The sequence below is a fragment of the Battus philenor genome, unplaced genomic scaffold, assembly GCF_028537555.1.
Source record: "Battus philenor isolate CCGP_79_NKW_IND1 unplaced genomic scaffold, ilBatPhil1.0.hap1 SCAF_20, whole genome shotgun sequence".
In the NCBI taxonomy this organism is placed as follows: domain Eukaryota; kingdom Metazoa; phylum Arthropoda; class Insecta; order Lepidoptera; family Papilionidae; genus Battus; species Battus philenor.
Window position 1 is genome coordinate 13,492,924 of NW_027181683.1, and position 13,358 is coordinate 13,506,281.

The window sequence follows — 13,358 nt, forward strand, 5'->3', positions numbered from 1 at the left end:
CAATAAAAACGTATATAAAAGTGATCGTTTTATTCATTATTATATGATTTAATATTAAACTATGTTCATATAGCGTTCACGCTCCGTATTGCCATGATGTAAACCATTTTCAGCGCGTCTTTCGGAAACATCTTTCGGAAAAATGGTATCGCGCTGTTCGTAACTATTAATTTTAACGTTACTAAAACTTGGGTTAACTATTAAAAAATGCTATTACATATAGTGTAAAAATGGTATATTAATAAATAAGTCTTGGGAGTTCATTGTTCTAACTCCTTAGAACGTTTGTTAAAATTATTCAAAAAAAAACTTAACTGAGATTTTGATATATCATCTCAGATAACGATACGTTTACCCCCGTAGCTTTATATAATATAAAGAATTCAGTTACAGTTTCAATCGAACTGAGCTTCTCTGGGATCCTGGTTTTGACGTATATAAGTACACAACGAAAGGTTTTAAATAGTATAATATTAATACAAAACAATCATGACCTAATTGTGTTGAGCGCTGGCAGTTCCGCGGATCATCAGCGGATCCGCAATAGTTTTAGTATAAAAAACAACGCGCATTACTTCAACTATTACTGTAATTTATTTAAAACACGATCGAGCTTTTAGTACTTTTGAAAAAATTGTGTATTTATTATTATAATAAAAACATTTAAAAAACTTTTAAGTTAAACGGTTTTTTGATACCCATGTTGTAGTGGTTGTGGAAAAATATGTACCTAGTCCGCCATATTGAAACGGCGTCAATCTTGAATTTTAAATTTTGACATAATCATCGTTTTTTACCAGTGTAGCCCTTTCATTTGATACCCATATTGAGGGGGTTAAGGAAAAATATTTAATCCGCCATTTTGTATCGGCGACCATCTTAGATTTGTAATGTTATTGATTTTATTATATTGTATTGTCATCTAAATTAAATGTGTGTACCAAATTTCAATTTATAATTTTAACCCAAATAATTAAACAAATAAATTCCGTACGGGTCGAACTAAATGAAACCGTTTAAAAACTACACGCATTACTTCAACTATTACTGTAATTTATTTAAAACGCGATCGAGCTTTGAATAATTTTGAAAAAATTGCGTATTTATTATATTAAAAATAGTATAGAACATTTCATCACCATCGTTATAATATCAGCTGTTGTAGGCGTAACCCTACTTTAAACATCGCTTCGATGATCGCTCTTGCGATTTCCGCATTCAGAGGCCTTATGTATGACCTTACTGATGTCGTTGAATCACTTCGAAGGGGGCCCACCCGCACGGTCGCACTGAAGACGGCAGCCATCGACTGCTCGAACAATGTGCGCGGGCTACGTGGGTGACTGATTTTGGACCTTTACATTTCTGAACAGATCTCGTTACTTAGCGATATACAGCGAAGTTACTTGGGTGTTGTTGCAATACAATTTACTAAATATATAAAATTCAATAATAGTATTATTCTCATCTCATCTATATCAGATGGTTTTGTTAAGGTTTGTAGTCGGTGTTCTAATGGCTGATATGAATGAATGAAAACAAATTGATACCATTTTCACTGCGGTCTGGTGTCTAGTAATCCTCGTGTCAACAGATAAGTGAAGAGCATCGAAATAAGATTGTGGTCAGATCTGTTAAATGCGTTATGTGGTCGTCGTGGTCAAGTCCGCGGCCAGCGCTGCGATGGGCGCTGTTCCCGCAGAGCGGCGGAGCGCGTCGTGCGTCGCAGTGAAAGCTAATTAGTCCGCAAGCCGCCGCAAGCCGCCGCAAGCCACCGTATCGCGCCGTATCTGCGCGCGGTGTTGGCAGATCAGTTTTTAATCGTGCGATGGACGTTTAATTGGGGCATATATTGATTATTCGTTTGTTTAACTCTGTCACAATGCAAAACATTGTGTCCGTTAAAAAAGAGAAGGCTTATGGCGTAAGACTGCTAAAAAAAGGTATATTATGCTGATTATAGTAAAATAGAAAAACTACGAAGTATATACAATGAACAAATATATATAATTTTGAACTTTGTTAAATGTTAAAGGTTATGAAGGACATGCGATGCCACCTGACCTTTCTTATCCAGAGTCTCTGTCGGCGGGTAATCCGAGGCCCTAAAAGATAACACCAAAGTAAGAAAACCAATATTTAGCCACTTCCGCACATGCAGTGGTAGTTCACCCCTCCACGGGGCATCTTCAGGAATTATGTTACACCAATTAGTGCCAAACACAGAGTCACACACAACACGTGTTGAGTAATTTGGCGGTGGCGGTTGTGTGTGATTCGCATTGTTTGCCGCATACGCATTTATCAGCGGGCTGGCGGGCGGTGCACTTTGTTGCACGACTACCACTGCATGTGCGGAAGTGGCTAAATATTGATTCTTTTCTTACTTAGGATGGACTTCTGCGAGGTAACGCCTGATTCCATTAAATAGATAACACCATTTCAGAGTCTTTTAGTTTGGTAAGCAGAGTTAGAACGGGTTGGATTCTTACACCACAATTGTTCAACCTAATAGGAGAACACATAACGAGGAGGGTTTTGTAATGGAGAAGTATGGATTAACTTTACAGAGTATTAATATCGGTGCTAATGAAAAGTTTCCCGCTGAACTTATGCAAAGAGTAGAGATCATTAGAATAGTACAACAGTGAAATGATGTTGTCACCTCTTCCGGAAGGACGACCTTGTAGATCGGTCGAAGGAAGCTGCAGCTGCATTGCAGTAGTAAACATAAACACATTACTGTGATAAAAAAGTAAGGTGAAATTGTCATTTAAAACTCTCGGGCAAGAAAGCAGGGTTTTTTTCCCCTAGGTTGGTAGGACTGTCTAGAATATTGGCCAAGTGTTTGTTTATCAAAAGGTTTAATGATCTCAGAGTTACACATGTTTTTGTCAAGCGCGTCAAGTCTCGATTGGTGCAAAAATAGCTTTTTGGAAAAAAAAGCGTAAGATATTCGACTAACATTATTTAGTAAACACCGATCCTCCTGATTTGTCTCCGCGCGACTTCTGGCTGTTCAGCAAACTCAAAAGCCAAAGCGGAGACGCCATTTTGACAAGATTGAAGCGATTTTAAAACCGTATTGAGAAGGGTCTTGGAAGCTATACCGGAAAAGACTATTCCGTCCGTTTCTACAATAGAAGAAAGCGTTGGCAAAAGTACGTTTTATCGGACGACGATTACTTTGATGGGATGAAATTGATTTAGAAGAATACATAATCTTACTTTTTGATCACAGCATTACTCTCGATATGTCATGCCATCACGTGTCTTTGATCCAGTATTATATTTAAACTGAGCCGTACAGTTTACGGCGCTAAGAAGGCTTTGTTCTGTAAGGTCTCGTTTTCGATGCGCCGGCCGCAAAACAGGAGATTGACAAACATCGTGCGCAGCGGGCGCATTAAGTAATGGCGCGCGGAGGGTCACTCCAGCTGTTCGACGCGGCGGCGCGTGTTTGCCGAACACTTGTGCCTCCCCCGCGGTCCCGATGGACAATTTAATTTTACCGCCAAACAGTCGCGCGGCCGCTGCAAGTGTTACCAATTACCTAATTATCGCAGCCTGCATGAGCCTGCGGGGGAGGCAGCAGACGAAAGGCAATGTAATGGGATGAGAGAAAGGGGTCATTTAGCAGGATATCCTCGGGTCAAACTTCACATACATTTGCATTCGTGCCGTCTGTTTGGACTTGATTTTTCTCCATCGTTTTTGTACTGTGTGCATTTCGTGTTCACTTATTTGTAAAGCAAATTATAATTAATTATAAATTGCAATATTTGTTAGGAGACTTAATTATATATATACTTAACAAGCTGTACCCGCGACTTTGACCGAGCGGAATTTACCGAAAAAAAGTTTAAAAAAGATTTGAAGTTTTTTCTAAAATAAAAGTAGCCTAAAGGAGTAACCTTATTACGTCAGTTACCTACCAGTAAAAGTCCCGTCAAAATCGTTCAGCTATTGCAGAGATTAGCCGAAATAAGCAGACAGAGACAGACATAAATTATAAAAATATTATTTTGGTATATATACCGTATGTTCGTATACATGCAGTAAAAAGAAAGTTTATTTTAATATTCCAAATAGACACTCTAATTTTATCGATTTGTATATATAAAATAAAAATGTGTGAAAACAAAAGCAGTAGTAAGCAAATCTGGCGTATGACAATATTATGTTGTTTTTCACATCAGATTATTTAATATAAAGTACAATCCATTTGACCTGCACTATTAAAGCATAATTTATTTGAAATAAGGCCCACGATGAACGTAATATTATCTATGAAGGTTCCATTCAGTACATTATATTAGACCACAGCTGAATGCCAGTCTGTATCGTTGCACTCATTCGACATATATGTAAACATGTAGACAGAACCTTTATTATGAGACCACTATTACTCGTTTACCATCCATGTGGATGCTACGTATTACTTGCTACTTCCTCCATAATATATTCTAATGTTAAATTATTTTTGTTCCGATTTTAATTCGGACGCCGTCAGTGAAAAATTTCGCTGTCATTCTGTTAGTCGAAATAGAAATAGTCTTCGTCGTCCTCGTTGTTTCAACTCATAGACAGCCACTCCGAGGCATAAATCTCCCCTAAATATGGTGGGATATACCATAATCAACGTGATTTGTAGGCGGATTGGCGATCAGTGTGGTATTTAATGGAATCAGGCGTTACCTTGCGGAAGTCCATCCTAGGTAAGAAAAGGACCAATATTTGACCAATCCACGGGGCATCTTCAGGAGTCATGTTACACCGATTAGTGCTAAACACAAAGTCGTGGAGGGGTAAAACACGTGTTGAGTAATTTGGCGGTGGCGGTTGTGTGATTCGCATTGTTTGCCGCATACGCAATTATCAGCGGGCTAGCGGGCGGTGCACTTTGTTGCACGACTACCACTGCATGTGCGGAAGTGGCTAAATATTGGTCCTTTTCATACTTGATCAGTATGGTATTGTGGTACGTAGAAGATGCTGCTGTCCATACTCTAGTAACATGTTGAGTAATGGTAATCCTATATAATTAATGTACAAAGTGTATGCATGTGCTACATTACGTCATCATCAGCGGCGCATCGAAAAGAAGAATTTCACAGAAATATAATTATTTATATACATCGGGCGAAAGAGAGCGCTCTACAATACTTCTCCACTTGTGATTAGCTGATGATTTTGTATTGAATGAGTATAAACATGGGATTAGCTTGATGAACATACTCATTTCAACCTCCAAGACATACCGGCCCTAGGAAGAATCCCACGTGTGAACGTAACACTGCATCATGAGAATCGAACTCGCGACCAACGATCGTCTCAGTCCTCTACCAATAGGCTACCACTTCTCAGTAAATAGTACAGTATTGTAAACGGTCTCTGTATATATGTAAAATACACCACATGGATCAAATTTGACTTTAATTTTCCTCGTCAGCAATAAGAATAAATGCACTGGTGGTTACCGCAACTCGGATGTGTGCATACAATCGTGAGCTAAGATATTTAACTGCGCCCGCCCACGGTCTCCTGCAACTATATTGTGTCATAAATCATACTGGAGGTCTATTCCTATATATTTATAATCTATTTAAAAATCTCCGGATCATTTATCGTCATTTAAAGTTCGAGCCGGACGCTTATTGTAGTGTTTATTGCGCCGCGGTCTCGTCGCTCGGCGCCATAAATCAAACGCGGAGGCTTTATTAACGGAGGAATATGCCGGATACTGAAGACTGCTTCGCCTGGTGAGTCAGGACTTGCAGAAGTTGGTTGCATTCATTTATGCATGTCATTATTCACACAGGATCATTTAAAGTGACCACTTGTGTGTGGAAGAAAGAAACTTTCTTTTCGAGCGTTGATTTTAAAAGAAAAAAAGAAATTAAATAGGTAAATGATATTATCGGCGACTATCACAAAACAAAATCCAGGTTCTTTTTAGACCAGGGCGCGTACTGAACGGTTCGCTCTGTTGTTTGCAGTAAAGAAAAACGTATGTTTTCTATTTCCTTTGTAATTAAATTTTCTTTCACTAAAAACCTTCTCCGTGTAATGATTAAAACGTTGTTAATTTTTCTGGATTTTCGCGCATAGAAATAAATTTGTTGCACATACATAATTTTGCTCTGCTTTCATGTGAAATAATAAATTTGGGCAGTGGGCGAAGAAGGTATAGCGTTGGTCGTCGCGTGCCGGGAGAGCATTGCGCCCACTCTGAACAAACGGCAGAGTGAGAGATTTCTCATCGGCCAGCATTGCATGTTCACTTACCTTTCAATAAATCCTTGCGGCGATATTGCATGGCCCGCCCGGCGTGCACTAGTGATGCGACCGTATACATATTCTTAGTAGCTCAGTGGCTATCGATATTTTCCTAGCCTCAATGGTGTTCAGTGTGATGTCAGATGTAACAATATCATAAACACAACTTTGATGATTACGATAAACTTGCCATACAAGTTTCGGAAAACATTCAAAACGCTTCGGCAGTTCAAGCGATATAGTAGTTCAAGCGGTAGAGTAGATATAGTTTCAAATCACAAATGTGATGATGGCTTTCCTTTTCTTACAGCTTCATCAGTACTCAGTCTAGAACCCGGTACACAACAGGGTGAGATATTTGATTACGAAATAACCAAAATAATTAATAAATTAATGTTTTGAAACCACTTTGTGAGATGTCGTTTTAATATAGTGGAGAGTAGAAAGGCGGAGAGCTCTAGATTCAAGGGACATCTGTATGCTTGGGGCAGACATAAGTAGGCCCACTATTAGGTGGATCAACAATTTAATCAAGGTCGTTGGAAACTTACTGAATGCAGGCAACATTGGCCAATGTGGCGATCGTTCGGGGAGGGATTAAAATTGGTTTCAATAGTCTGACACGACGATGATAAAGAAGTATTCGTTAAGTTCATTAGAGTTTCATCATCAAATTCAAAAACAATTAGCTCCCTATAAAGTATTTCAACTATGAATTTAATTCTTGTTTTTTTTTAACATTTTTATTTAATTTGAGGAAGCCAATAAATATTAAAAACACAATTAAATAAAGAACGAAATAAACATATCAGTCCGACACCACAGCTAGAGGAACAGCAATCGCGAAGGAGCCGTGGGTTATGTACTGTAAGTCAAAAAAATAACAGTGACCACGCCTCAAAAAATTAACTTATCACTAATGACGTGGCCTTCAGTGATTTATAAACTCGTTGTTACAACTAGCAGTAATTCTTCTCTGCAACGTTCTTTGAATATTTGATGGACGTTCTAATTAAAGTGTCAATACGTGCTTGTGAAATTCACGCTAAAGAGTATTAACCTGAAACAGAGCTGACTAAACTTAGACGTTCTAATAACGTTTAATATTTTAATATTTTCGAACAGCCGTCCTTTTACTTATACCGCGTTAGACAAATTGAAAATGGAAAAAAACACATTCATTACTGAAATAACTTCACAGGTGTTTATGTAACAAAGAAAATATTTAAAACCTTTCAAAGTTTTTTAACTATAATTTTATGTTGAGCCTAAATAAACACGAGAGTCCTGTATTTACACGGTAGAGAGGGGACAGTGAGCAATATTGCGTGACTGTAAACATGTAAAGACGCCTTCTTAATCAAAATTTACGCGCTCATTTTTTACCAGAATAACTGGTATATTGATCACAACATAATCTGAGACTGAGGAGTTTTTTTAAGAAACATAGGCAGCGAAGCTATAGATAGCCATCATGCAGAATTGTCGCGAGGTGGGACTGAACGGAGATATTTTCGTTCGCCAAGCCACGACAGAAAGCTTCAACCATTGCATCACATTTATTTGAAAAAATATTGTCAGCTTAGTGGTAAGTAATATTGTGCGTTCTCATTTAAGACCGTTAACACAATTACCAATTATAGATTGTCATGGTAAAGACATTAGAAAAATGCACATGAGGAATACAAATAAAAGTCGGGATATTATAAACACAGCAGCCGATGCCGGCGTGCATAAGATTTATTAGATAATAAATATGACAGCGAAATTTATACCTCTATTAAATTGCTTTCGATAACGGCGCGAATGAAGCTACGGGTGGCTCTACGGACGGCGCTACGAACGGCGCTACGTAGGGCGCTACGAGCGACGCGGTTCATTTATTGCAGAGCAATCTCGAGATACACGCACATGGATATTTTCTAAAAATAACTACAGCCGGTCAAAACTTTGCAACGGGTTGTTACAGCTACACGGCTGTATCAAATTATATTTTAACCATATAAATATATAAATAAATATTTAAATGATTACAATCCTTGGCAGGCATGCCGCTTGATTATTTTGATTTCATTTGGGCTATCTGATAAAATGTGTATGTATAAATTCTTCTTTCTTCTTCTCTAAAATTATAACATCTTGATAAGCAGAATAGAGTAAAAAATAATTAAATTATATAAATAGATAATAAAGTGACGATCAATAAGTGTTCGGTTAAAAGTTTCAATGTTCAATAAATTAATTTTATCTTGTCATTATTATATGTATTTTGCTTATCAACAATTCTATGAGAATTAAGTTAAACAAAATACGATTTTACCAAGCTGATAATTAACTGCATGCTGTATTATAAATCATTACATGTGTTTGTTAATGCCTACTTTTGATATAGCAAAGAGTTTACCTGTCATCTAGAAGGAAAGACAGGGGTATAAGGAATTCTTTCCTTCTTATGCCACTTAGGTGATTGTCCTCTTGTACTTTGAACTAAGGCACAAAGCCTCCAACGTTTTCAACGGTTTGGCTGTTGTGATAAACACGGCGGTGACCACTTTTGGTGAAGTATTCTAGGTACACAAAAGATCGCTTAGGAATGCTCTACGAGATAGAATCAATAATTAGATTCGTGGACGAACGAACGTAACTGACAGAGATCAACGGATTTGCAAGTTGACTTGGCAATGGGCAGGCCACTGAGCGTGCAGACCAGATAAACCATCGGGTCTCTAGATTCTGGAAATTTGTAGGGAAAGTCTTTGTTTAGTAGTGGACATATTGCAGCTCTTTTGTGAAAGTAGGGGATATTTTAGCCTTAACTGAGAAAATTCGAAACGAAACTGACAGAGAAAGATTCCTAATATTAGAGATATAAACGCTGTCGATAAATAAAACAATTATGGTACAGTTGTCATTTGAAGTCACTGTGTGTGTGTTTTATTTGTTAAAAGATTTACATTTTTATTGAAACCCGTGTAATACGTGTGAAAATGTTTAAAAGTTTATTATTTTGTTTATTTGAATAACTTGGTAAAGTTAATAAAGACTTAAACTTTGAAAAAGTTTTGGTTAAACTTGTTTCTAAACGCAACAACTCCTGCGGCTGGTCGCGTGCTCATAGACCTCAAAGAATTCGTTGAACGTCATCGAAAATGTTGAGGCGACAAAGTCGCGCGCCCGCCCACTCGCCGCCGCGCCCACAAAGAAACTAAAAGTTTCAAATTGGAGGGAATTTCGTCCGACGCCATGTTACTCACGTTTCGTTTCTTGTTAGAGTGTTGCCATGCGTGAAAATAATATTCGACGCGGCCGGAATGCGCGCCTTTGAGTTGTTCACGCCGGCGTAGGCGCTCGCGAACGCGAAGTGAAATTTGAAAATGCTCGCTGGCGTACATTAAATATAATTACGGGGGCAGGTCTTAGATAAGCGCTCTTTCATAATATACTCGAGACGCAATAGCATCGCCTTTACTATTCCTAACGAGTTGCCTTCGCTAATACACATCAATTAACATAATAGAGAAGCCTAATTTGTTGATAACGTATCATAAATTGAGTCAAAGTAATATACAGTGAATTTCCTAGACTCAAATACATAAGTGTTGCACAAAACTCAAACACGATTTGACAAAGGTTCTGGTTAAAAGAAAAATGTTTAATATTGCCAGGAAAAAAAACCTTACTTTTACCACGCAAACGGTAAAAATGTAATCATATTGTACGGAATAGAAAACCCAAATAATTTTTGGTAAAGTTTTTAAAATTTACTCTAGTTCAATTTCTCCCCTTAATAATGATATTATCCCCGCGGTGGGAAACACGGGCTTAATTAACAGCTGCGATCGGGATTCTGACTTCACCGATCATTCGCGAGGTGGTGGTGAAGTGATCGCTACTCGTAGACAATTACAAGTTACTTCGCAGCCACTTTTCCATTCAACAGCCGAAGATCTTTAAAATATACCTTTTGATCTCCTGCTCTTAAAATTATATAAGTCTTTATATTTGTGGTATAAATGTCTATAATTCTCTATTTCCATCACTATATTAAAAATAAACTGACGCAAAAAGTATCTTGACAGGAATCCATGGCAGTGATGTTGTCTGATTGTTTTGACTTCCTTTAGGCTATATCTGATAAAGTGTGGTGGACATTCTCAGATATTTTCGAGATGTTTTTCATGCCACAACAATACGAAGCCTTTTCACGTTACTACAATCCCTAAGTTAGCTTTGATACCCGCAAACTTAATGTCAATTTAGTCATATGAAGGGCAGTGAGTATTAGAGCCTAATTTGGAGGCCCCAGTCTACGAAGCGTAAAACAATCTTACAATGGGTATAATAAAACATGCAATTAAACAAATTCTAAATTTAGACAACTTAAATAGAACGATTAAGGTGTCGTAAAGTCTCGCGACGCATATATTCGTCCGCGACACGCGACGCACCGTTACGAGTGTAATTGGATACCGAAATAACACGTTAACTACGTTTTAACTGTTCAGTTAATGATTTGCGTAAAGTGAGTGTTCGGGCAGCCCGGCCTGTGCGGGTTTGATCGGACGCGGCGCGGCTCGGCCAGAGTTCGACTGGACCGGCGAATACGGGACGTATTCGCAGGACAAAATTTCGATGTGAAGTGGAGGTTGAGAAGAAGATAGAAATCAGAACCATTGCTTACATAATAGTAGACAAAACACACAGCCACATATTTAAAAAAAATCTACAAAATAATAAAAGAAGTCATAAATAAAGACAAAAAAACTAAACAGGTGGTAACATGAGAGTAAAGTTAATGTTAAGCTAAAATAGAGATACGAATAGAAATACAGGTGAGAAGCAAAATGTAACATTAGAGGCAGAAAATTATAAAACATTGTAAAACTAAAGAAAGGATACAAGTAAGAGAGACGATGTGTGTACGAATTGTGAATGTAAGAAAATGTTACGTCTGTAAGAGGAGAGAATGAAAGAAATTTTGAAGGAAGTGAGGACAGAATGCTGGGAAAAATTAAATGGAAATATTATACAAAAAATTCCAGCTATAGCTATAGAGGCGACGAGACGCTCCCTGAATCGCAAGCCATGTCAAAAACCTAGCATTCGGCGCAATAAAACCTATTTAAAAATCACCTATAACTTATACTATAACTAATGTTTCACTTAAAGTTGCACTTAAAGTCAGAATGTTAAATTACTTGCCCGAATACAATGACAACATATACCATTATAATTTTATAAAATTAATAAATCGCAAATAGTATTGCTATGCACAAAATTTCAGTAAACTATATTTTTTATTTACAATAAGGAACTATCAATATACTTATAAAAAAAATATGGAGTTATTGCGAGAAAAATAATTAAAAAAAACTTTTATTTTTCATATAAATCACAGAGTAATTTAGAACATATCTCTTTACCAAATATTTGACATTAAATAAAATTAAAAAATGTTGGAATGTATTCCACCAACATTTTTTAGTTTTATTATTTAGTCATATTTAAATAATAATTGTTATGCAATAAAATATTAAATCAATAAAAAGGTGATCACATGCAAATACGTTTTATTTATTCATTTCTTTTATTATTGTTCTATTATTGCAATATGAATTCTGATCGACCAACTAATCACCTAATGATCACCATCTCAACAGCAGCACGATTAGTGCTGAACATTGACCCTCCTAACAATTTTCAACGAGACCAGTTGGAAGCGACAAGCGTCCAGCGCCAACTGACGAACTTAAAGATCATCTGCCCCTCTTGTGAGTGGACATTCTTCATTGCGATTAAGGCTCCAGCGGTCTTCTGTTCTGCGCACTCTGTGGCGTGCCTACTGCCACTTAAGCCACAAGGCTATTTACTTTCATTTATGTAAGGATCTCCTCATACTACTAAAGTCCGTAAAGAATCCCAAGCATCGCCCTCGCTATATCTCTGATAATAATTATTGTATGTTACGCCGATAATGGAGATGTCAAAAGTACATTTATTCTATAACCAACATAAACTAATTAAACGGTTTCATTTACTTCGACCCGTACGGAATTTATTTGGATCAAAATTAGAAATTGAAATTTAAGCACCTTCCCGTTGTCAGATTGATCTGAAATTTGGTTCACACATTTAATTTAGATGACAATACAATGTAATAAAATCAATAACATTATAAATCTAAGATGGCCGCCGATACAAAATGGCGGATTACATATTTTTCCTTAACCCCCTCAATATGGGTATCAAATAAAAGGGCTACACTAGTAAAATACGATGACTATGTCACAATTTAAAATTCAAGATGGACGCCGTTCCAATATGGCCGACTAGGTACATATTTTTCCACAACCACCACAATATGAGTATCAAAAAACCGTTTAACTTGAAAGTTTTTTAAATGTATATAATTTTATCAACAATGTTAGGAGTCTAAAACAATACTACACAATCATAATCTTTCACGTTATTACATGCGCATGTGTTGCCGCGAGCTCGCGTAGACCTGTAAGAAGTAGCAAAATTCCCCACAGAAATACAGACGGACTACAATTGTTCGTTGCGGACATTTAATTGTGTATTGTTAAGGTACGCTGCCATTAGGACATTACTTTATTGTGAGCCGCGCGGCCGCGGGCAAGCATCCTTTAATCTCATTTCTTTGATTTGCCGACAAACGAGTTGCCCTGATTGACAGTGTACACGAGTACACGAGTACACGAGTACATAAATACTTAAGTACATAAGTACACAAGTACTAATCAAGAGTAAAGGGTTCTTCCGAACGAGACCCGCCTTCGCTTACAAATGCTTAAAAGAAATCCGACAATTCTTATAGAACTATGCTACTGTATGACGTCACAATTTAGTAATCGATCGACAACTTTTGATTCCGTACATTTTTCAGTTATATTGGATCTCAAGGGTCGAGCTCTCTCTGCAATCTATACAGTGGAACTAGAGAAGCGTTTACAGAAATTTATATGCAATATTTTATCAATATACTAACATGTATATTGTTATATGTTAAATAGTTGTAATTAGTATATGTATCACTACATAAAGCAATGAGAGTATAT

The 13,358-nt window shown here is 37.2% G+C and overlaps 1 protein-coding gene across 1 annotated transcript in view; it reads left to right on the top strand.

Moving 5' to 3' along the window:
- Nucleotides 1–1,645: 1,645 nt before the first annotated feature.
- LOC137923058 (uncharacterized) overlaps nt 1,646–13,358 on the top strand; it is a 38,030-nt gene continuing 26,317 nt past the window's right edge. Inside the window, exon 1 of the mRNA XM_068766181.1 lies at nt 1,646–1,718. Within this exon, the coding sequence (XP_068622282.1) occupies nt 1,646–1,718 (73 nt within the window). The remainder of the gene's footprint in view (nt 1,719–13,358) is intronic.